Raw genomic sequence first — 25,745 nt, 5'->3', positions numbered from 1 at the left:
AGTGCTGGATCAATTATATGTTAAATAAAATATTTCCACCCGAATCAACATTTTTTTTTGTTTTACGCTCCATAATTCTTTCTTAGCTGGGCTTGGGCAAAGTAGCCGAGCAGGCAAGTATTAGTAGAATAGCAAAGATGTGTTTTTATTCATTAATACGTTTACTACACTTTTTTTTTTTTTTTTAGTTGTCAACATTTTTCGAAGTATTTACATCGACTCCTCAAGCTAAAAATTCACTTTTGCTCTTTTACTTAAATATTATTTTTTAAGGCTTTTCTTTTATTCTTGCATGGAGAGAGAAGGTCAAACTTGTGAGGAGAGAAAATTCAAACTTTAATTTTTTTTTTTTTTTTAAGATTTATTGGAGAGTCAAAAAGATACATTTTAGTCTTTTTGACTTTCCAAATTATAGATTTTTCCAAAATAAAAGAAGAATAAAAAGATAAAAGATAAAAATCTTTATTCATTTAATCCTTTGTCCATTTTTGTAGAATGAATATGTAAATCTACTATTGAATTTGTGTGAGCGTCCACAAATCCAATAATCAATCTATTAAATTTACAAAAAAAATATATATAGTTAAAAAAGAATGAAGAAGATAATGTGTAACATACTTGGAATAAAATTTCTCTGGAGAGTTAGCTAAGAAGAGGAAAGAAATTTGTTAAAATTTCAAATAAAATGAAAAATGTGAAAGAGAAAAATCAGTTGATGTGTCAAAGTTGATTAGTTGGATGGATTAAATCTTCAAATCGGTGCTGGGCCTAATAAGAGAAAAATCTTGAGGTGAAGGCACATTGTCCAATCGAATCACATGGGTTCAAAAGTAGGGGTGTTCTGAATTTCTAAGACCCTTTTCGCCTCCAAAATAGGATTTCTGATTACAGCATCAGCCCAAGAGTTGGCTTGGGCCAGTGACCCGATCCCTTCTAGGCTTTGGATGGCTTGGATTTCCTGATGACAAGAAGCCTGGGATACAATTGGAGAATGCCTTGCTATCTTTTTTATTTTATTTATTATTATATATATTTTTTAAGAACAACTTCATTGCAAACAACATAAAATTGAAAATGCAGAATTACAGGGAAAAAGAAAGACAAGAGAAAATAAGAGAACAAACTAACCCAACAATGATCACAAACACCTCAAAGCCTTAAAGAAGATTTAGGAAGGTGGAAATCACTTGGGAATGCAGCTTTTGATGGCCGCAGCCCATTATCATGGATAAAACCATTGGAAAGTACAAAGACCCCTATAAACTTAGATCTAATCTGACTTCTAAAGAAGACAAACAAACAACTTAGATCTAATCTGACTTCCAAGGAAATTGAAAAGACTAAGAAGAGCAAGAACAGTGGAAAGGGGATCTCCATCACAGACAAAGAGTCTAAAGCCCAAATAGTTTGGGATAACAAATGAACAACAAAAAAACACGGAACTAACTCAGAAAACAGCAGCTTTGGAGGAGGGCAAGGTGAAGGAGAGCCTTGCGAGGATGTTGTCCGACATGTGAGAGTTACATTTCGGCATGTTAGATCCACATGCAAGCGCGTGAGGTCCACGCTCTAGCTCATGGATGTCGAGGGGAGGTGCGAATGGTGGGGCCGGGCAGCTAGGACACCAGTGATGGTGGTGCTGTGGTGCGTTGCATGTTGGAATTGGCGGATAAATGAAGATCCAATTTTGAAAAAACACATCTTCAAAAATCATAGATCTAGCCGAGAAACGCAGTGAAGAAGGTGACTAGCGAGGAGGGAGACGATGGCTACGTTTTTTGGAGGGTCGGGGATCAATCATCAAAGACGATAGATAAAGCCTCGTAAAGAGACTAGAGGATTTTGAAAAAAAAACTCTAGAGTGATAATGAGTTCTCTCAAAAGAGAGAAACTCAGAAAAGGGAAAAGAAAAGAGCAGTAAGGAGGAGGAGAAGGGAAACCAGATTTGATTTTCCCTCCTCCTCCGGTGGCTTTTTTGGCTGTTGGGTTTGTCTGTCTTTTGTTTCTTTCTTTTTTTTCTTTTTAGGAGAGAGAAGAGAGTACTTTTCAATATGCTTGCTTCAATGCTTTAGCACATGCAATCATCCTCGCTTATCACTTATCAGTTATATGGCTTTCTTTTTTCTTATATTTTGAATAAAATAACAGGTATATTGGCCTAATACTCATGTCAATTCATATTGAATTCATACCATACTGCTTGAAACACAAAAAGAAGAAAAGGGTAATTTTTAGTAATTTTTCTTCAAAATTTTTAAAAAGTTACAATTACTCTCTCAAATTATTAGCCCTTTTCATTTAGTCCTTCAGTTAGAGTTTTGTATTAAACCAGATAGAAAAGATGTATGTGACCCAAAATGACAATAATATTCCATTGCTAAATTATTTAGGGTGCGTTTGGGAGTGCGTATTTTTAAAAATAATCTGTGATTTTAAACGAAATCACAATTTTAGGGTGTTTGCAATTGCAATTTTAAAAACGCAAATTTTAAAATCGCAAAAAAATCTGCGATTTCCATAAGCTGATTAGATGGTGCTTATTTGAAAAAGTGCGAATTTAAAACAAAATCACGATTTCTATTAAAAAGATATTTGGCGCAATAGTTATTTTTTATTGAACGGGAATGAAAAAAATACCAAGAATATCCCCTAAAATATATTAAAAATTTAAAACCCTTCTTTTCTATTTTTTTTTTCTTCATCCTCTTTGTCTTGTTCATCCTTTCTCTGCCCTGTAACAGTGTGCGTCGCTGTTGTCCATCTCTCCGCCCCTCTACTAGGTAATAATCTCACCTTAATATTTTCTTTCTCTCCATATAACTCTTTTGCTTTTGTAAAACTTTTCACTGTTTGGTGTTCAGTGTTATTTTATGTGGTTTGTATGATTACTGTACTTTTTTATATATGCGTTTATGTTCTTCGACCATTTCTACAGAGTAAAGTTGTGATTTTATTTTTTTTTCAAAATTTTATTTAGATTACCATGCATGCATAGTGATCTGCAATCCATCATAGTATGCAGCGATAGATCACTGTACACGCACAGTAATGTGATAGTGCGTGTACAGTAACTGCGTGAGGCTTTTTCTTTAAAAAAAATACACTATACAGTGACCAAGATGATGATTTTTCTCAGGTCACTGTGCATTGCATAGTGATGTGCACAATGGTTTTTTATGGCTTCTCTTTTCTTTTTTTTTTCTTTTTTTTTTTTTTAAAGGTACTCTACAGCAACAATTTGTGATAGATTTTTATTTTTATTTTTTAATGGGTATTGCATTGTAACAGTTGGTGATATTTATATATATATATATATTTTTTTTGAATGGGTAATAAACAGTGATAATTTTTTATATATATTTTTTAAATGGGTAATAAATAGTTATCAAGTACCAATTTAAATTATTGGTGAATTATGTAACAGTTAAATTTGATAAATATTATTAGTTTAATTTGATGGATTGTTCTTGTATTTTTTTATTATATGTCTGTTTAGGATATGTTTCAAGAAAAAAAAATACAGAAACAAAAAAGCATATAGAAACAAGTAATATAGCAATATATAATTGCCTAAGTAGAAAACTCAAAGTTAATGTCAAATTATAAGTCATACTTTTGTTTGCATAGGTGTTAAAAATGGAGGCTTATAGACAATGTTAGTTTTTTCACTATTATAAAGAAATGTCCTTATTGGTAGTTTGGTCATGAAACCGCAATTATTTGCTAATGTTATCCAAACACTCAATTGATTAAAAAAAAAAAAGTTTTTTAGCATGTTTTACCAAACGCCTGTGCGATTTTAAAAATGCAATTTTTTAAATCACACTTATTGAAATCACACTCCCAAACGGGCCCTTATTCATTTTGATGTATAAATTAACCTGAACAAACACCAAACAAGGCTGAAACCGAGCTACCAAGAAGAGCCCACAACACAAAAAACAAAACCTTCACCCTATAAATATACAACATTCATTCTAAATTTAGTGTAACTTAAGAGGGTCAAGCGAAAAAAACCATTTTATGGTGTTTTAGGCTTTCAGATCAAGATTCAAATGCTATTTGTTGTTATGGATTTCAGTAATTAAGTTAGTTTTTTTCATCAGTTTATTGTGAAAACCATAATAGTTAAGATATTGGAATTATAGAATATTATTATGTAGATTTATTTTACAGCATCCAAAATTTGAAACAACCAAATCCATTAGTAGTATAATGGAAGGATTTATTTATTTATTTATTTTTGTTTTTCGTAAATTAAATTGAGAAAACAGTTTGAATGAATGAGAGCAGGTAGAGCCAAAAAAAAAAGGATCGCCTTTTCAATCGGTAATGGTCAATTGATAGACAATGCGGCAAAGCATGGTAAATGTTATACCCTGATTGTCTCCTGGATACCGGTCGGATCCTGTAAATTTCGAGAAGTCGCCTTCACAAAAGAAATTGGCATTCTTGGCGGCTAGCAACCCTGTCTTAACACCAATGTTGTTCCTAGATTGCAGGGCTTTGCTCGTATCCGCAAGTTTTCCGATTGCATCTTTGTAGTACTTAATGCAATTTACCATGGCCTTCTCAACGCCGCGCGTAGATCGATATACTCCTTGGTTGAGCAGGTTTGTGTATTGGTCACTTATTTGGGTTGCTGTAGATGTTGTATTCTTTAGTATAATTGCGGCTACGTCTTCAAAACTAGTAGCCGAATTACTTGTCGGATCCGATTGAAGAGTATCTTTGCACAATTCCTTGAACGTGACTTCATCACAAACTGCTAAGATCGCATTTTGAGCAAGAATTTGGGTTGGGAAGAGACTTACAAGCAGCACAAGGAAGACCTTTGAGCAAGAAATGGTGTTCATCTTTGCTTTTTTGTAGAGGATTTTATCGTGTTATTGAGTTAAGAAATACATATTCAAGTGTATATATAGAGTAGAGGGATTAGATTATGACCACACAATCACTTTATTTAATAGAGTTTATTTGTGGTTCTTTTGAACAATATGAGCCTGCATGTACCATTCACTCACTCCCATGTTTTCAACAGAAACATTTTCAACTCCACTTGTATTAATTACTATTTTTTTTAAGAAAAAAAAAAAATTTGGTCAAACATGCTAAAAATAATATTGAAGCATTTTTCAAAGGACCAACTAAAAAAAAATGATATTGACCTCTTCATGCGTCGTTTTTTTTCTAGATAAAGACATTTTAGGAGCCCAACACAGTTTTAGAGAACACAGCTGGGATATGTCAAAATTGTCTTATTGCATGCAGCTTGTCGGAGACTAATCTCATTTGGTTTTTGAACTTTTGCTCTCTAACGAACCACCATGATGTCGGCCGGCGGGGTTCCGATCCCTCTTCCTCCACAATCGGCAAAAATGGGAAGGCCTATTTCCTAGGATAGGAAAATTATGATCGGGATATCGAATCTAAAGTTATCAAACTTGGGCGTGTCTTTTGTCTAAATGTAATGGGCTTTTTTTTTTTCTTTTTATTTATTGTTAATTTAATAGTTTAGTGGTAGATAAATTATATGTTAAATAAAGTATTTTCACCCGAATCAACATTTTTTTTTTACGCTCCATAATTCTTCCTTAGCTGGGCTCTAGCAAAATAGCAGAGCATGTACAAGTATTAATAGAATAGCAAAGACATGTTTTTCAAAGTATCTACATCTAACTTCTCAAACTAAAAATTAACTTTTGCTCTTTTATTTAAATATTATTTTTGAAGGATTTTCTTTTATTCTTGCAAGGAGAGAGAAGGTCAAACTTGTGAGGAGAATAAATTTAAACTTTTAATATATATATATATATATATATATATATATATATATATTAGTATTTTGACTTTTCAAATTATAGATTTTTCCAAAATAAAGAGCAGAATAAAAATAGAAATGATAAAAATTATTATTCATCTCATTTTTCATCTATTTTCGTATAATGAGCAGGTGAATTTACTATTAAATTTGTGTGAAAGTTATATGAGTCCACAAATTTAAGATCTATTAAATATAGTTAAAAAATAATGAAGAAGATAATGTGATTTATCTCGAGAGTTGGCTAAGAGGAGGAAAGAAATTTGTTAAAATTTAAAATAAAATGAAAAATATAAAAGAGAAAAATCAGTTTGATTTGTTGCTATGTCAAAGTCGATTGGTTGGATGGATCAAATCTCCAAATCGGTCTTGGGCTTAATAAGAGAAAAATCAAACTTGAGGTGGAGGCACATTGTCCAATCAAATCACATGGGTTGACTAGACTCATAAGAGTGCTGAACTTCTAAGAGCATGTCCAGCAATGCCTAGCAGTTTAATTACTCAAAATACCATTATTTTAGATTAGTTACTACTTTTTTACATTTAACTCCAGCATGCTATGTCTTTAAGGGATAGTTCAATCGATTGGAGATTACGCCTTATGAAGCGAAGATCACTAGTTTGAATTTTTCATTTTCCCCCCTCTTATGTAGACATGTCAAAAAAAAAAAAAAAAAAAAAACTCCAATATACTATTTATCTTACAATGCCTATTTGATTTAAATATTGTTTTTAATCTATTTTTTATTATTATTATTTTTTTCACTCCTCTCTCTCTCTACAGCCATGGCTGAGACCGTTGCGGAGATGCCCATTGACCCAGTCCCTACAAGGAGGCCAAGGAACACGAGGAAGGCACTGAAGGAGAAAAACCCATCAGCCAATGACCCGGTTCCGCCGCCAGATGACCACCCAGAAAAGGAGAACCACGAGAGCCTCCCGCAGCCACGGTCTTCGCCCAAGAAAGGCAAAGCAGCAGCCTCCAAGAAACAGCCAAAGCAAAAGCAACAATCTTTTGAGCAAGACTTGAAGGCCAAGGATGAGATGCTCTCCATCTCGATCTCCCACTCTCGGGTCTCTCTCCCTGTTTCTCCCTCTCTTCTTTTTTCTCCTTCCCTTCTCTTTCACTCTCGTTCTCACAGATGCGCGCAGTAGCAGAGAGATGGGTTGGAGAAATGGACTAAAAATGGGTAAAAGCAGAAATGGGTTTGGAATTGAGACGAATTTGGGTTGATTTTGATTCTTGATCTTGGATGGGTTGGAATGAAGAGAGCTCGGCGAAGAAGGGAGCGTTGGGGGGGGGGGGGGGAGGGGAAGAACGGGAGAAAGAGAGAGAGAGAGATAGAAAAGAGAGAGGGAAACGATTAAAAAAATAGAAAGAAAGAGAAAATATGATTGAATAATAATAACAGCTGCTACAGTAAGCTTTCAAATATGAAAACTTACTGTAGCAGCTTCAAGGAAAAATGCTACTTTACCGTGTGTGCTGGAGGGACAAAACTTCTACATTTAACTAAAGAGTATCTTACAGTATTTGTAGAAGATGCTCCAAAAACGCAGCGGAGAAGGTGACTAACGATGAGAGAGACAGTGGCTGCGTTTTTTTGAGGGTAGGAGATAAATTATCAAAGACCATAAATAAAGTCTCGTAAAGAGATTAGAGAATCCAAAGAAAAAACTACAGAGAGAAAATGAGTTCTCTCAATAGAGAGAAACTCATAAAAGGGAAAAAAAAAAAGAGCAGTAAGGAGGAGGAGGAAAAACCAGATGTTCCCTCCTCCGGTGGCTTTTTTGGCTGTTGGCTTTCTCGTTCTCTTTAATATGCTTGCTTCAATGCTTTACCACATGCAATCATCCTTGCTTATTAATTACTTATCAGTTATATAGCTTTCTTTTTTCTTATATTTTGAATAAAATAATATGTATATTGTCCTAATACTCATGTAAATTCATATCTTACTGCTTGAAACACGGAAAGAAGAAAGGGTAATTTTTAGGCTATTCTCTTTGAACTTACAGTCAAATTTTAATATTTCTTCAAAATTTTAAAAAAGTTACAATTACTCTCTCAAATTATTAGCCCTTTTCATTTAGTCCTTCTGTTAGAGTTTTGTGTTAAACTAAAGATGTATGTGACCCTAAATGACAATAATATTCCTTTGTTAAATTATTTATTCATTTTGATATATAAATTAACGAGAACAAACACCAAACAAGGTTGAAACTAAGCTACCAAGGAGAGGCCGCAACACAAAAAAACAAAACTATCACCCTATAAATATTGTAGCGCCCCGGAATTTTCAAAGTTATTTAAACAGATTATTTTGATGATGATGTTATTTTGATATCCATTTTAGCCTATGATTTTAATTCTGGGGAAATTTATGATATTACAGAGAGTGGTAATTAGAGAATGGTAATTGGTGAAATAATAGGATAGTAGATGGTAAGAAAAATTGTAGATGGATACTAGTAGGTGAAGATTTATAGATAAGTACTAGTAGATGGAGATTTATAGATGGATACTAGTAGATGGAGATTTATAGATGGATACTAGTAGATGGAGATTTATAGATGGATACTAGTAGGTGAAGATTTATAGATAAGTACTAGTAGATGGAGATTTATAGATGGATACTAGTAGGTGGAGATTTATAGATAAGTACTAGTAGATGGAGAATTATAGATGGAGATTAGTGGATGAAGGTTTGTAGATGAAGATTGGTAGATGGAGATGGTTTCCTATAAATAGAGTCCTCACCCTTCACAAATTTCACTACTCCTCTCCCTTCTCTTCCACATATTCTTCATTCTTCCGTTTTCTACTCGGTCTTTCTTCTTTCTGAAAGTGTTTACACGAAACAGAGAGAGAAAGGGCGAGACAAAGCGTTGCAAGAAAGAAAGAATACGAGAGAGAACGGACTTGAGAAATTAGTTTGAAAGATATACTAGTAGTGTTAGTCAGATTGGAGCAACTAGATCCTTCATACCACTTTTAGCTTCAGTCTAGAAGTAAGTAAATTCACTACCCCTTCTAAAATTACTTCATGTCATGCTATTTATTCATTCTTGTATCAAACTGTAAATGATTATTTTATTTACCTATCATGGAGATATGTTGCATGCATGAAGGATTTCTAAAAGAATTATTTAGAAAGTTTATATTTCTTTAGATGCTTTCTAAGTACACAAGTTTATATTTGGAAAAGTTTCCATTTTTGAGAAAAGAAAGTTGAGAAATAATGATGATTATAAGAAAGAAGAATGATGATAAACCCTCCTACATGTTGCCCTAAGATGCATTAAAGAAGTACAAAGAAAAGTACAAGAAATGAGTTAAATGTTTATGAAATGAGGGCACATGTATGGAGGAGAGTATTTTTGGCCCCAAGATAAGATGAGATGAGTTCGGTACCGATACTCGGATGGAGGCGAAACCACTGAAGGAGGCTATGCCAGAAGGTGGTATTCCATCAACATGACCGTTGAGTGCACCAAGAAAAGAGTTAATTAACGGTCGGGCATGGCTGAGGCCACAGTTCAGTGCCATGGTCACAAGGACCCGCAACCCTCGTACACAAGGGTAATAGTGTATATGGGCCCTAATATGAGAAAACGATAATATGATTTCAACGATGATATACTATGATGATTTTCAATGATGGTATACTATGATGAATTTCAACGATGATATACTATGATAATTTTCAATGATGATATACTATGATGATTTTCAACGATGATATACTATGTTGATTTATAAAGATGATTTATAGCGATGCATTATGATGATGATGTAATAGTACGTATATGCTACGGAAGATACAACCGTACATACATGTATTATTATTATGGCTGGATGTATATTTATTTGAGAAAACGATTATCAAAACTGAGAACAAAGAGCAAAACTATTTATGGTTGTGGATTTTACTTGCTGGGCCCCCTTTGGGCTCATTCAGTTTTATTTCTTGTTTTCAGGTAGAAAGGACGCTGGAATAGAAGGCCGGAATTGGGGCGGGAATAATTATTAACTTTCAAAGTCTTTTCATATCAATTATTGTAATAATATGATTTTTCGCAACTAAAGTTTAATGTTTTCTAATTTCGCTTGTAATAAAATCTTTTGAATGATGTTTTATATATTTATTGTATCCTTTAAAATCAAATACTCTGATAGACCTTATAGATTTTTGCAAGAACTTTTGTTATAAAAGAAGAAAAGTGGCAAACTCAGCCTTAACGGGCTGGGGATGTTACAAATATACACAACATTCATTATAAATTTGGTGTAACTTAAGAGGGTCAAGTGAAAGAAACCATTTTATGGTGTTTTAGGCTTTCAGATAAGATTTAAATGCTATTTGTTGTTATGGATTACACTAAGTTTTTTTCATCAGTTTATTGTGAAAACCATAATAGTTAAGATAATGGAATTATAGAATATTATTATGTAGATTTATTTGACAGCAAACAAACACAATTTGTAAATTTATTACAATTTACTTACTACAAATCCATTAGTATAGTAGTATAATGGAATTGTAAATTAAATTGAGAAAACAATTTGAATGAATGAGAGCAGGTAGAACAAAAAAAAAAAAAAAAAAAAGGAGGATAGCTAGCCTAGCTATCGCCGTTTCAATTGATAGTGGACAAGTCTATGACAATGTGGCAAAGCTCGTTATACGTGTCACCCTGATCGCCTAATGGAGACTTGCCGGTTCTTCCATATTCCTCGAAGTCTTTGTCACATGAGCGACTAGCACCCATGGCAGCCAACATACTTGTCTTAACATCATTGTACTTCCTAGATGCCAGGGCTTTGCTCGAGTCCGCAAGTTTTCCGATTGCATCGTGGTAGTAAATTCTGCAATGTTTCAGGGAAACCATATCGCCGCCCGACCATCGCGATGATCCTTCTTGGATCAGTTTTGTGAGTAGGTCACTTATTTGGGTTGCTGTAGATGTTGCATTCTTTAGTATAATTGTGGCTACGTCTTCAAAACTAGTAGCCGACCCACTCGCCGAGTCTGATTGAAGAGTTATTATGCACAATGTTGTATACAGAGTCTGATCACAAACTGCTAAGATCGCATTTTGAGCAAGAATTTGGGTTGGGAAGAGAGTTACAAGCAGCACAAGGAAGACCTTTGAGCGAGAAATGGTGTTCATCTTTGCTTTTTTGTAGAGGATTTTATCTTGTTATTCAACTAAGAAATACATTAAGTGTATATAAAGAGTAAATGGATTAGACTATGACAACACAATCACTTTGATTAACAGAGTCTATTTGTGGTTCTTTTGAACGATATGAGCCTACATGTACACCATTCACTCACTCCCATGTTTCTAGCAGAAACATTTTCAACTCCACTCATATTAATTACTTTTTTTTTTTTTTATTTATTTTTTAAAATTTGGTCAAACATGCTAAAAATAATATTGAAGCATTTTTCAAAAGTCCAACTAATTAAAATGATATTGACCTCTTCATGCGTCGTTTTTTTCTAGATAAAGACATTTTAGGAGCCCAACATAGTTTTAGAGAGCACAGCTGGGATATGTCAAAATTGTCTTATTGTATGCGGCTTGCCGGAGACTAATTTCATTCGGTTTTTGAATTTTTGCTCTCTATACGAACCACCACGATGTCGACCAGCGGGGTTCCAATCCCCCTTCCTCCACAACCGGCAAAAATGGGAAGGCCCATTTCCTAGGGTAGGAAAATTATGATTGGGATATCGAATCTAAAGTTATAGAACTTGGGCACGTCTTTTGTCTAAATGTAATGGGCTTTTTTTTTTCTTTTCTTTTTTTTTTTTATTTTTTATTATTAATTAAATAATTTAGTGGTGGATCAATTGTATGTTAAATAAAGTATTTTCACCTGAATCAACACTTTTTTTTTTTTCTTTTTTTTTTTTTTTTTTTTTTTAATTTATGCTCCATAATTCTTACTTAGCTGGGCTTGGGCAAATTAAATAGCAGAGCATGTACAAGTATTAGTAGAATAGCAAAGACGTGTTTTTCGTCATTAATACGTTTGTTACACTTTTTTTTTTTATTAAGTATCTACATCCAACTTCTCAAACTAAAAATTAACTTTTGCTCTTTTATTTAAATATTATTTTTAAAGATTTTCTTTTATTCTTGCAAGGAGCGAGAAGGTCAAAAAAAAGAAGATACATTTTAGTATTTTGACTTTTCAAATTATTGATTTTTCCAAAATAAAGAGTAGAATAAAAATTATTATTCATCTCATCTTTTATCCATTTTTGTATAATGAATATGTGAATCTACTATTAAATTTGTATAAAACTCATAAGAATCCACAAATCCAATAACAGATTTATTAAATTTACAAAAGAAATATAGTTAAAAAATAATTAAGAAGATAATGAGTAGCATATTTGGAATAAAATTTCTCTCAAGAACTGGCTAAGAAGAGGGAAGACATTTGTTAAAATTTAAAATAAAATGAAAAATGTAAAAGAGAAAAATCAGTTGATTAGTTGATGTGTCAAAGTTGACTGGTTGGATGGATTAAATCTCCAAATCGGTGCTGGTCTAATTAATAAGAGAAAAATTTATAAGGTGAAGCAATCAAACTTGAGGTGGAGGCACATTGTCCAATCAAATCACATGGGTCGACAAGACTCATAAGAGTGCTGGATTTCAAGACCCTTCTGGCCTCCAAAATAGGATTTCCAGATTACAGCATCAACCCAAGAGTTGGCTTGGGCCAGTGAGCGGATCCCTTCGGGGCTTTGGTTGGCAATAAGCCTGGGATACAATTGGAGAATGCCTTTCTTAAAACGTATCAGTTGTATAGCTTTCTTTTTTGTTATATTTTGAATAAAATAATAGGCATAATATTGGCCTAATACTCATCTACATTCATATTAAATTCATATCTTACTGCTTGAAACACAAAAAGAAGAAAACATTTTTTCCTAATTTTTAGGCTACGTACCCTCTTTAAACTTACCGTCAAATTATAATTTGTCTTCAAAATTTTAAAAAAGTTACAATTGCTCTCACAAATTATTAGCCCCTTTCATTTAGTCCTTATGTTAGAGTTTTGTGTTAAACCACATAGAAAAGATGTAACCCAAAATGACAATAATATTCCCTTGTTGAATTATTTATTCATTTTGATGTATACATTAACCTAAACAAACACCGTACAAGGCTGAAAGCCTGAAACTGAGCTACTAAGGAGAGACTACAATGTACACAACAAACAAAACCATCACCCTATAAATATACACAACATTCATTATAAGTTTGATGTGACTTAAGAGGGTCGAGTGAGAGAAACCATTTTATGGTGTTTTAGGCTTTCAGATCAAGATTTAAAGGCTATTTATTGTTATGGATTTCAGTAATTAAGTTTATTGTGAAACCCTAAAAGTTAAAGATATTGGAATTATAAAATATTATTATGTAGATTTATTTTACAGCATCCAAAATTTGAAACAAACACAATTTGTAAATCTATTACAATTTACTTGCTACGTACAATTAAATCCATTAGTAGTATAATGGAATTGTAAATTAAATTGAGAAAACAGTTTGAATGAATGAGTTCATTTGCGAGTGGTCAATTGCAAGACAATTCTGCAAAGCACGATATATGTGTCACCCTGATAGCCTAATGGAGGATTGCTGTTTTTTCCAAATTTCTTGAAGTCTTGGTCACATTTGCCAACAGCAGTCATGGCAACCAAGATCGAATTCTTAACATCTGCATACCTCTTTGATTGCAGGGCTTTTTTCGAATCCGCAAGTTTTCCAATTGCATCTTTGTAGTACTTACTGCAATGTACCAGGGCAACTACATCGCCGCCCCACGACGATTGTGCTTGTTTGAGCAAGTTTATGAGTTGGTCACTTATTTGGTTTGCTGTAGATGTTGCATGCTTTAGCATAATCATGGCTACGTCGTCAAAACTAGTGGCCGATTTACTCGCCGAGTCCGAGCTAAGAGTTTTTCTGCACAATACCCTATACTCAGTGTGATCACAAACTGCTAAATTTTGAGAAAGAATTTAACTTGGGAAGAGAGTTACAAGCAGCACAATTAGGAAGACCTTTGAGCAAGAAATGGTGTTCATCTTTGCTTTTTTGCGGAGGAATATTTTATCTTGTTATATATTGATCTAACTTCTAAGAAATACATTCAAGTGTATATAAAGAGCAGAGAGATTAGATTATGACCATACAATCACTCTGTTTAATAGAGTCTCTTTGTGGTTCAATTCTATTGGACAATATGAACTTGCATGTACTATTCACTCACTCCCCATGTTTTCAGCAGAAACATTTTCAACTCCACTTATATTAATTACTTTCTTTTTTTATTTGGTCAAACATGCTAAAAATAATATTGAAGCATTTTTCAAAATACCAACTAATTAAAATGACTCCCAATTTTTTTTTTTGTTTCCTTTTTCGATATATAGTTTGAATACTAAAAACACTTGCATGCTGCATCCTATTACACCTTATCTCCTGTTAGCTAGCTGTAGGCATATACGCTATGGATGGCTATAGCCTATAATCATGTCTTTCCAAAATTGGCATATACTTAGTTTAAGCTCACTCAGATACCATGATGTTGTATTAGACCTTCGTTGTTACGGTAACCTTCTTTTCAATGTGTGTTTTAGGTCTAAAAGTGTAGTTTTAGGGTTGTAATTAGTGTTTAACTAATTATAAGTTGGTTCATAGTGCAAGAAGTTATGATGTTTAAAGAATCATCTGAGTGATAAAGGTAAGTGAATACTTACGAAATTGAGAAAAGAAAACCGGTCATTTTTAGCATGTCATGTTGATATAAACACCATCAAACTTTTTTTTTCTTCATATTTATATTTTCAAATGTGGAGCATCATAATCCATAGTTTAGCTTCTTCAAGAGTCTTTTGGTATATATATTAAAATGTGGAAAATTTTAATACACACATCACTAAAACATGACCTGAAATTGTTGACACTATTGTCAAGCTGTTGAAAATTTGTTGTGATAATTGTTCTAGCGTGGGTAGAGACCCACGTTAATTATTTCCTGTTGGCCATGGGTAGATCATTGACAGATTATTATTATTATTTTTAAAAAAATAATAATAATATAATTACTTTGATATTTTCGCACATTTCATCAAGAGATAAAATGAAAATTTCCCAGGCCAGGGATCACAGTAAAAGTGCATCTTTTTTTTTTTGTTTTCTTCAATAAATGGGCTGAAGCACGACTAACCAAGGCCCAGTAACTAGTTGCCATTGTGGATGGAGAAGTTAGGCTAAAGAGAAATGCTACCATTTCCCAAAAATTATTTTTAAAATTTGCTCTATTGTCTCACAATTTTATGTAATTTATTATTTTAAAAAATGTATCATTATTTCATAAGATTGTGACACATTATTTTTTCAAAAAATTTAGGAAGTGTATTACTCCTCTTCGAAAAATGACATCTTCTACAACTCAATACTACGATTGATAACCTTATTAGTCAGCCTTGCACTGCTAAATTTGTTATATTGTTGGGTGCCCTCTCAGATTTGGACAGCTAAGATTAATGTAATTGCTGGAAGCATCCAGAACATGAGATATTTTTAGGCACTGCTCAATTTCCTCCAATCCAATGTCCACCATATACACCTATATTATCCGGACCAAACATTAAAATTGATCTAACAATTACAAGTTGATGACTGATAAGCTTGGAAGAAAAAGTATAGCCATTACAATTCCCTTAAAACATCGATCTCTCTCTCTCCAAGAAAAGAACCAAAGTGCAACCGGTAGGGGTATGAAAAACCCACCGGCCCACCCAACATCCGACCCATCCAACTTGGGTATGACCCGGATGAGTTGAATTACGATACGATAGTGGATGCCAAAAGTCGTTTTAAATCTCTACCAAAGTCTGGTTAGAAATTGAAATGCTGTAAGGAGTTTCGATGAATTCCAAGTTTCCAACCCAACTCAACCTAACTTAACAAAGGATTTGTAGTAAATGGTCTCAAATGAGAAAGTCTTAAAAACTCGAGCCTTTTAATCATTTTCATTTTTGTGGACAATGCAAGCTTTAAAACTCGCGAAAGCGGGGATATTTTTTAGAATAATGCTAATATATGAAAAGTCACTTTAAACATACTACACCAAGTTACTAACCATATAAAATAGATATAATAAATAAGTATAAAAAGTAACATTACTTTTTTTTTCTCTTTTTTTCGCGAATAAGTTTAAACATTGCTTAATGATTTCAGCTTTATTTTCCGTTAAACATTGTTTAATGCATTTGCTTACAGATTTCCCACTTCCGCTGGATTTCGCATCTCACATTTCAAAGGCAGAGGTGGCCGGGCAAAAATCACCTCCGTTGGAAAGAAAGTCGGAGATGTTTCCGATTTATCGACAGGGGCACAAACATAAACAGAATAAAGTTAATTTTTATTTTGTTCTTCCGATAAAGACGAATATAAGCAAGAAATTTGGTTTTGGATCCACGAAAAGGTCTTCCTCAAAGGCTGGGGGCTGGTGGAATAATCGGTGATCATGTTTTTTAGCTGGTTTCCGAGTTTCGCTTCACGAGTGGGTCATTCAACAAGCCTCATTGCCGTATTATGGGCCGCTCGTGAGGGTCTTTAATGGCAAAGAAGGTTCAATAATATTATGATTAATGATACTAAGTAAATTGTTATACAATTTAATAATATGTTAATAAAAATTAATTATTAAAACAATATCTGTTAAAAAAAAAAGGTAATAATTGAATTTGATTGCCATATTATCTAAATTGTATAATAATAGCATATTAATCCCAAGTATTATACTTGAATTAGACTCTCAGTTAGCTTTTTATTTCCCCTTTCTTTTTGGACATCTCGTGAATACATTTTTCCTTGTGTATTATGTTCTTCTTCTTCTTCTTCTTTGTTTTTTTTGTCTTTTTTTTTTTTTTTGGTAAAAGAAATATATATATATTTTATTGTAGGAACCTCATGGGCCCCTGGCTAGGCAATGGCCCATTGATGTCCCCCACATTTTTCATGAAGTTTATGCTGACCTAAAACTAGCTGAAAAGGTGGCAAGCTTTGGGTTGTCATGCAAATTATTTGCCTAGGAGTTACAAACTTTTAGTGTGTTAATAATTACTCTTCCTGTTTTGACATCAAGGTCTCCAGGAAAATGTTTCCAACTCCAATTATATTAATTACTTTGTTTTTTTTTTTTTAAAAAAAAAAATAGTCTAACATGCTAAAAATAATATTGAAGCATTTTTCAAAAGGGTAACTAATTAAAATGACTTCCATTTTTTTTTTTTTTGATATATAGTTTGAATACTGAAAACACCTGCATGCTACATCTTATTAGACCTCATCTCGTGTTAGCTAGTTGTAAGCCTATAAGCTATGATGGCTACAATCATGTCTTCCCAAAATTGGCATATACTTTGCTTATAGGCCACTCTGACCAAACTCCTCTCTCATGTCCCATAAATGGAGGAATGTCTTTGCCTCTCACTCTATTTCCTACTAATCCAAACAAAAACCGGTAAATAAATTGGGCTAACAAAAGCTTAAAAATAGGTATAGGTCAATAAAAGACTAACAATTAGGGGTGTCAAAAAAAAATCAGGCATCAAGCAGTAACTGGGAAATCGGTTCCGGTTTTTGGCACTCGGTTATAATCGAATAACCAGGTAACCGGGTATATATATAAAATAATTTTTTATAATTTTTTTAGGGCATTTTTAAACATTGAATTTTTATGGCATTTGTAAACATTGGATTTTAAGAGCATTTTTAAACAATGAAGTTTTATGACATTTTTAAACATTGGATTTTTATTTTTTTAGGCCCAAAAAGCAAAAAAACAAATTTTTTTTTTTAATGATTTTTTAGGTTTTTTTTTTTTTTTTTTTTTTTTTTGAACAATCACAACAAAGCCCAACTTATTGGGACAAAAATGCTAAGTGTGTGTGTGTGTGTGTGTGTGTTTTTTTTTTTTTTTTTTTTTTTTTAAAGAGCAAAAAATTGTTAAATTAAGCACACAAATTAGGCCCAATACCTAAAATAAGCTAAAAATGATTTTTTTTTTTTTTTTTTTTTTTTTTTAAAAAAAACAAAGCGGATACCCGAATAATCGAGTACAAATCGGAACTGGCCGGTTATTGTATAACCGGGTAACCGGGTAACCGGTTCCAGTTTTCCAAAATTAAAAAATAGGGTACCCTGATTCGGATTCCCGGTTTTGGCCAATAACCGAGAACCAAGACCGGGTTGACACCCCTACTAATAGTAGACTGAATAATAATTGGGCCAACAAATGACCAATAAAAACCAAGTAATGGTTGGGCCAATACAGGCCCAAAAGTTGTGCAGCTTTGCCTCTTTCGGTTCTTTTTTTATTTTATTTTATTTTATTATTTATAAGTAGACCGATTTTTTATTTTTATTTTTATTTTTATTTATTTATTTTTTTGTGCATCTTCGTGAGAGATTACAAGTTGACTATTCATTCACCACATCACCACACAAACCAAGCCTTTTTTTTCTTTCTCTCTTGGCTGCTGCTAATGCCTTACATTAATTTCTTACGCAAAAGAAATACGAAATTAATTCTGGCTATATGAGACTTAAAAATTAAATTAAAAAAAAACATGAATTGTATAATCCAGAGCCTCCTCACATCTATCATTTTCATGGAGATCCATCTAGAATGACGATGATATTGGCGATTGGCGGAGGTCATAATTAATATTGGTGGGTCAGTTTACACAAATCAGCCGGATTCTCCAGCCGATGCTAACAATTAAACAAGGGCAAGAGAATTTTGAAGTAGGAAGGTAAGAATATAAGTTTCTTAAGAAAACTCCAATTTTATTTCTTCCTTTATATTATTTTCCCAGGAAAAACCTTAGGGAAAAAAAAATTAATGATATTGATCTCTTCATGCGTTGTTTTCTTCTAGATAAAGATATTTTAGGTGCCCAATACGATTTTAGAGAGCATAGCTGAGATGTGTCAAAATCGTCTTATTATATGCGGTTTGCTGGAAACTAATCTCATTCGGTTTTTGACTTTTGCTCTCTATATGAATCACCACGGTGTCGGCCGGTGGAGTTCCAATCCCTCTTCCTCTACAATCAGCAAAAATGGGAAGCCCCATTTCCTAGAGTAGGAAAATTATGATCGGGATAGCGAATCTAAAGTTATAGAACTTGGGCAAGTGTCTTTATTCTAAATGTAATGGCTTTTTTTTTTTCTTTTTCTTTTTCTTTTTCTTTTTCTTTATTGTTAATTTAATAATTTAGTGGTGGATCAATTATATGTTAAATAAAGTATTTCCACCCAAATCAACATATATATATATATATATATTTTTTGTTTTATACTCCATAATTCTTCCTAAGCGGAGCTTGGGCAAAATAGCCGAGCATGTACAAGTATTAGTAGAATAGCAAAGATATGTTTTGACTTTCCAAAATAAAAAAGCACAATAAAAAAAGAAATGATAAAAATCACTATCCATTTAATCTTTTACCCATTTTTGTAGGATGAATATGTGAATCTACTATTAAATTTGTGTGGGCATCGTACAAATTCAATAGTAGATCTATTAAATTTACAAAAGAAAAATATATTTAAAAAATAATGAAGAAGATAATATGTAACATACTTGGAATAAAATTTCTCTTGAGATTTGGCTAAGAAGATGGCTAATTAAGAAGATGGATTAAAGTATAGTTGATGTGTCAAAGTCGATTGGTTGGATGGATTAAATCTCCAAATCGGTGCTGGGCCTAATAAGAGAAAAATCAAACTTGAGGTGGAGGCACATTGTCCAATCAAATCGCATGGGTTGACTAGACTCATAAAAGTGCCGAATTTCTAAGACCCTTTTTCGCCTCCAAAATAGGATTTCCTGATTACAGCATCAGCCCAAGAGTTGGCTTGGGCCAGGGACCAGATTCCTTCTGGGCTTTGGATGGCTTGGATCATTTCCTGATGACAATAAGCCTGGGATACAATTGGAGAATGCCTTGCTTATTTTTTTGTTTTTTGTTTTTTTTTTAAGAACAACTTCATTGCAAACAACATAAAATTACAGAAACAGAAATACAGGGAAAAGAAAAGACAAGAGAAAATAAGAGAACACATTAACCCAATTAAGATAGACTACAAACACCTCAAAGCTCTAAAGAAGATCCAGGAAGGTGAAAGTCACTTAGGAATACAGATTTTGACGGCTGTGGCCAATTTTGATGGATAAAACCATCGGGAGTACAAAGACCTCTATAAACGTAGATCTAATCCAACTTCCAAAAAAGACGAACAAACTAAGGAATGACAACTTAGATCTAATTTGGCTTCCAAGGAAACCGAAAAGACTAAGAAGAGCAAGAACAATGAAAATTGGATCTCCATCACAGACAAAGAGTTTGAAGCCCAAACAGTTCGGGTTAACAAGTGAACAGCAGAAAAATACAGAAATAACTTAGAAAACAGCAGCTTTGGGGGAGGGCGAGGTGGAGGAGAGCCTTGCGAGGATGCTGTCCGGCGCGTTAGATCCACACGCTGGTGCATGAGGTCCACTCTCTGGCGCGTGGATGTTGGGGGGAGGCGTGGATGGTGGCGCCGGGCAGCTAGGACACCAGTGATGGTGGTGGCGTGGTGCGTTGCTTGTTGGAACTGGCGGAGAAATGAAGATCCAATTTTGAAAAAACTTATCTTCAAAAATCACAGATTCGGCCAAGAAACGCAGTGGAGAAGATGACTGACGAAGAGGGAGACGGTGGCTGCCTTTTTTGGCGAGTCAGTTGATAAATCGTTAAAAACGATAGATAAAGCCTCGTAAAAAGATTAGAGGGTCCAGAGAAAAAATTATAGAGAGAAAATGAGTTATCTCAAAAGAGAGAAACTCAGAAAAGGGAAAAAGAAAGAGCAGCAAGGAGGAGGAAAAACCAGATCTTCCCTCCTCCTGTGACTTCTTTTTGTTTTTTTGTTTTTTTTCCAGGAGAGAGAAGATAGAAATTCAGCACATGCAATCATCCTTCCTTTTCACTTATCAGTTATATAGCTTTCTTTTTTCTTATATTGTGAATAAAATAATATGTATATTGTCCTGAAACTCATGTAAAGTCATATCTTACTGCTTGAAACACGAAAAGAAGAAAGGGTAATTTTTAGGCTACCCACTTTAAACTTGCATTCAAATTTTAATTTTTTTTCAAAATTTAAAAAAAGTTACAATTACTCTCTCAAATTATTAGCCATTTTCATTTAGTCCTTCTGTTAGAGTTTTGTGTTAAACCAGATAAAAAAGATGTATGTGACCCAAAATGACAATAATATTCCTTTGTTAAATTATTTATTCATTTTGATGTATAAATTAACGAGAACAAACACCTAACAAGGTTGAAGCTAAGCTACCAGGGAGAGGCCACAACACAAAAAAACAAAACTATCACCTTATAAATATACACAACATTCATTATAAATTTAATGTAACTTAAGAGGGTCAAGTGAAATAAACTATTTTATGGTATTTTAGGCTTTCAGATAAGATTCAAATACTGTTTGTTGTTATGAATTTCACTAAGTTTTTTTCATGAGTTTATTGTGAAAACCATAATATTTAAGATATTGGAATTATAGAATATTATTATGTAGATTTATTTGAGAGCAAACAAACACAATTTGTAAATTTATTACAATTTACTTGCTACAAATCCATTAGTAGTATAATGGAATTGTAAATTAAATTGAGATAACAGGTTTGAATGAATGAGAGCAGGTAGAACAAAAAAAAAAAAAAGGATAGCTAGCTAGCTATCGCCATGCACAATTCGTAGACAAGGGCGCAAATCGAGTTATATGTGTCACCCTGATTGCCTAGTGGAGACGTGCCGGTACTTCCATATGCCTCGAAGTCATCGTCACATAAGGGACCGGCACCCATGGCAGACAACATTCCTTTCTTAACATCATTGTACATCCTAGATGCCAGGGCTTTGCTCGAATCCGCAAGTTTTCCAATTGCATCTTGGTAGTACTTTTTGCAATTTGCCAAGGCAGTTAGATCGCCGCCCGACCATTGTGATGATCCTTGTTGGATCATTTTTGTGAGTTGGTCACTTATTTGGGTTGCTGTAGATGTTGCATTCTTTAGTATAATTGTGGCTGCGTCTTCAAAACTAGTGGCCGACTCACTCGCCGGGTCCGATTGAAGAGTACTTATGCACAATTCCTTATACAGAGTCTTATCACAAACCGCTAAGATCGCATTTTGAGCAAGAATTTGGGTTGGGAAGAGAGTTACAAGCAGCACAAGGAAGACCTTTGAGCAAGAAATAGTGTTCATCTTTGCTTTTTTGTAGAGGATTTTATCTTGTTATTGAGCTAAGAAATACATTCAAGTGGATATATAGAGTAGAGGGATTTGATTATGACCTCACAATCAAATTTGTTTAACAGAGTCTATTTGTGGTTCTTTTGAATAATATGAGTCTGCATGCATCATTCATTCACTCTCATGTTTCCTGCAGAAACATTTTCAACTCCACTTATATTAATTATTATTTTTTTTAAAAAAAAAAAAATGGTCAAACATGCTAAAAATAATATTGAAGCATTTTTCAACAGACAAACTAATTAAAATGATATTGACCTCTTCATGCGTCGTTTTTTTCTAGATAAAGACATTTTAGGAGCCCAACATAGTTTTAGAGAGCACAGCTGGGATATGTCAAAATTGTCTTACTGTATGCGGCTTGCCGGAGACTAATTTCATTCGGTTTTTGAATTTTTGCTCTCTATACGAACCACCATGATGTCGGCCGGCGGGGTTCCAATCCCCCTTCCTCCACAACCGGCAAAAATGGGAAGGCCCATTTCCTAGGGTAGGAAAATTTTGATTGGGATATCGAATCTAAAGTTATAGAACTTGGGCACATCTTTTGTCTAAATGTAATGGGCTTTTTTTTTTTTTTTTTTTTTTTTTATTATTATTTTTTTATTATTTTTTTTTATTATTTTTTTTTGTTAATTAAATAATTTAGTGGTGGATCAATTGCATGTTAAATAAAGTATTTTCACCTGAATCAACACATTTTTTTTAAAAAAAAATTTATGCTCCATAATTCTTACTTAGTTGGGCTTGGGCAAATTAAATAGCTGAGTATGTACAAGTATTAGTAGAATAGCAAAGATGTGTTTTTCGTCATTAATACGTTTGTTACACTTTTTTTTTTTTTTTTTAAGTTGGCCACCTTTTCACAGTATCTATATCCAACTTCTCAAACTAAAAATTAACTTTGGCTCTTTTATTTAAATATTATTTTTAAAGATTTTCGTTTATTCTTGCAAGGAGCGAGAAGGTCAAATCTGTGAGGAGAGAAAATTCAAACTTTTAATTTTTTAATTTTTAATTATTTATTTAAGATTTAGAGGGTGAAGTGTGCTCTCTACTACTAGGGGGGTGGAGAGTCAAAAAGATACATTTTAGTATTTTGACTCTTCAAATTATAGATTTTTCCAAAATAAAGAGCAGAATAAAAATTATTATCCATCTCATCTTTCATCTATTTTTGTATAATAAATAAGTGAATTTACTATTAAATTTGAATAAAACTCATATGAGTTACAAATCCAATAATAAATCTATTATATATATATATATATATATATATATATATATATATATAGTTAAAAAATAATTAAGAAGATAATGAGTAACATATTTGGAATAAAATTTCTCTAAAGAGTTGGCTAAGAAGAGGGAAGACATTTGTTAAAATTTAAAATAAAATAAAATATGTAAAAGAGAAAAATCAGTTGATTAGTTGATGTGTCAAAGTCGATTGGTTGGATGGATTAAATCTCCAAATCGGTGCTGGTCTAATTAATAAGAGAAAAATTTATAAGGTGAAGCAATCAAACTTGAGGTGGAGGCACATTGTCCAATCAAATCTCATGGGTTGACAAGACTCATAAGAGTGCTGCCGTGCTGGATTTCCTGATTATAGCTTAACCCCCGAATAAGAGTTGGCTTGGGCCAGTGATCGACCCGATCCCTTATGGGCTTTCAATGGCTTGGATTTCCTGTTGACAATAAGCCTGGGATACAATTGGAGAATGCCTTGCTTACAACTTATTAGTTATATAGCTTTCTTTTTTCTTATATTTTGAATAAAATAATAGGCATAATATTGGCCTAATACTCATCTACATTCATATTTATTCATTTTGATGTATACATTGACCAGAACAAACACTGAACACGGCTGAAACTGAGCTACCAAGGAGAAGCCACAACACAACAAACAAAACCATCACCTTCTAAATATACACAACATTCATTGTAAGTTTGATGTAACTTTAGAGGGTCAAGTGAGAGAAACCATTTTTTGGTGTTTTAGGCTTTCAGATCAAGATTCAAATGCTATTTGTTGTTATGGATATCAGTTTATTGTGAAACCTTAAGGCCTCGTTTGATTCACAGAATGTCTAGTTCATTAGAAAAATGAATAACTACTACGAGGAATAGAAGAATGTGAAATAGAATAGATATTCATATTTTTTATTTTGGTAACAACGCATATGCAAAAATTGGACTTGAATCAAAATTATGAAATACTCCATATAAATTTTTTTTCAAACCGGTATTAAAAAGAAAAAAAAAAAACCTGAAATAAAACAGGTGGTGCGACTGGGGCGTCTAGGGGTGGTGCAACCACCCTCGACTTCTTCTATGGGTGCTCTCTCCCCCCCCCCCCCCCCCCCCCCCTCTTTTGTTGGTGGCCAACACCCACACGAGCTCAAGGGTGGTCGACCTCCCACCCACTTTATTTTTATTTTTATTTTTTTTAAGTTTAAATTAAAAAAAAAAATTATATGGGTATTTTAAAAAAAATATACCTTAAGGAGTAGCTAAGCCACTCATATTTTAGTGGCTTAGCTAATAATGTGTGTATGAGATTAGTAATCCTACGAGAATAAACTATTCCAAAAAATAATGTGTTACCAAACAAATGAATAGCTATACCTAGGATTAGGTAGTTCATTCCAATGGTTTATTCTGCAAATTAAACGAGGCCTAATAGTTAAGATATTGGAATTAAAGAATATTATTATGTAGATTTATTTTACAGCTTCCAAAATTTGAAACCACAATTTGTAAATTTATTACAATTTCCTTGCTACAAATCTATTAGTAGTATAATGGAAGGCATTTTTTTTTCTTGTTATTCAAAATTAAATAGTAATTAAATTCAATTGAGAAAACAGTTCGAGTGAATGAGAGCAGGTATATAGAACAGAAAAAAAAAAAAAGAAAAAAAGAAGAAGAAGTGGGGGATAGCTAGCTAGCGCCCTTTCATTTGGGAATGGTCAATTGCAAGACAATGCTGCAAAGCATGCCATATGTGTGACCCTGATCGCCTAATGGAGACTTGCCAGTTTTTCCAAATTCCTTGAAGTCTTGGTCACATTTGTCACCTGCCTTCATGGCAACCAACATCGAATTCTTAAGATCATCGTACCTCCTAGATTGCAGGGCTTTGCTCGAATCCGCAAGTTTTCCGATTGCATCTCGGTAGTACTTACTGCAATTTACCAGGGCAATTGCATCGCCGCCCGACGACGATGTTGCTTCTTCAAGCCGTTTTGTGAGCTGGTCACTTATTTGTTTTGCTGTAGATGTTGCATGATTTAGCATAATCATGGCTACGTCTTCAAAAGTAGTAGCCGACTTACTTGCCGGGTCCCATTTAAGATGTTGTATGCACAATACCCTGTACAAAGTGTGATCACAAACTGCTAAGGCAGCATTTTGAGCAAGAATTTGGGTTGGGAAGAGAGTTACAAGTACCACAAGAAAAACCTTTAAGCAAGCAATGGTGGTCAT

At 33.4% G+C, this 25,745-nt stretch overlaps 3 protein-coding genes and 1 long non-coding RNA gene across 4 annotated transcripts; 1 reads left to right on the top strand and 3 right to left on the bottom strand.

Annotated features, from left to right (window-relative positions):
- Nucleotides 1–4,322: 4,322 nt before the first annotated feature.
- Nucleotides 4,323–4,856, bottom strand: LOC132182176 (uncharacterized). Its single transcript, XM_059595366.2, has one exon. The coding sequence runs from the start codon at nucleotides 4,854–4,856 to the stop codon at nucleotides 4,323–4,325; it is 534 nt and encodes a 177-aa protein (XP_059451349.1).
- A 3,759-nt stretch (nucleotides 4,857–8,615) lies between these two features.
- LOC148586010 (uncharacterized) lies at nucleotides 8,616–9,964 on the top strand. Its single transcript, XR_015912224.1, has 2 exons — nucleotides 8,616–8,833; nucleotides 9,803–9,964. It is a non-coding gene; the product is annotated as an uncharacterized LOC148586010 (long non-coding RNA).
- A 498-nt stretch (nucleotides 9,965–10,462) lies between these two features.
- LOC132182175 (uncharacterized) lies at nucleotides 10,463–10,996 on the bottom strand. The gene has a single exon (XM_059595365.2). The coding sequence runs from the start codon at nucleotides 10,994–10,996 to the stop codon at nucleotides 10,463–10,465; it is 534 nt and encodes a 177-aa protein (XP_059451348.2).
- A 14,218-nt stretch (nucleotides 10,997–25,214) lies between these two features.
- Nucleotides 25,215–25,745, bottom strand: LOC132182172 (uncharacterized). The gene has a single exon (XM_059595362.2). It carries the CDS (start codon nucleotides 25,743–25,745, stop codon nucleotides 25,215–25,217), a length of 531 nt encoding a protein of 176 aa, XP_059451345.2.

The sequence above is a fragment of the Corylus avellana genome, chromosome 5 (assembly GCF_965113065.1).
Source record: "Corylus avellana chromosome 5, dhCorAvel1.hap1.2, whole genome shotgun sequence".
In the NCBI taxonomy this organism is placed as follows: domain Eukaryota; kingdom Viridiplantae; phylum Streptophyta; class Magnoliopsida; order Fagales; family Betulaceae; genus Corylus; species Corylus avellana.
Note: the sequence above shows the minus strand (reverse complement) of the source record. Positions and strands in the feature narration are given on the sequence as shown.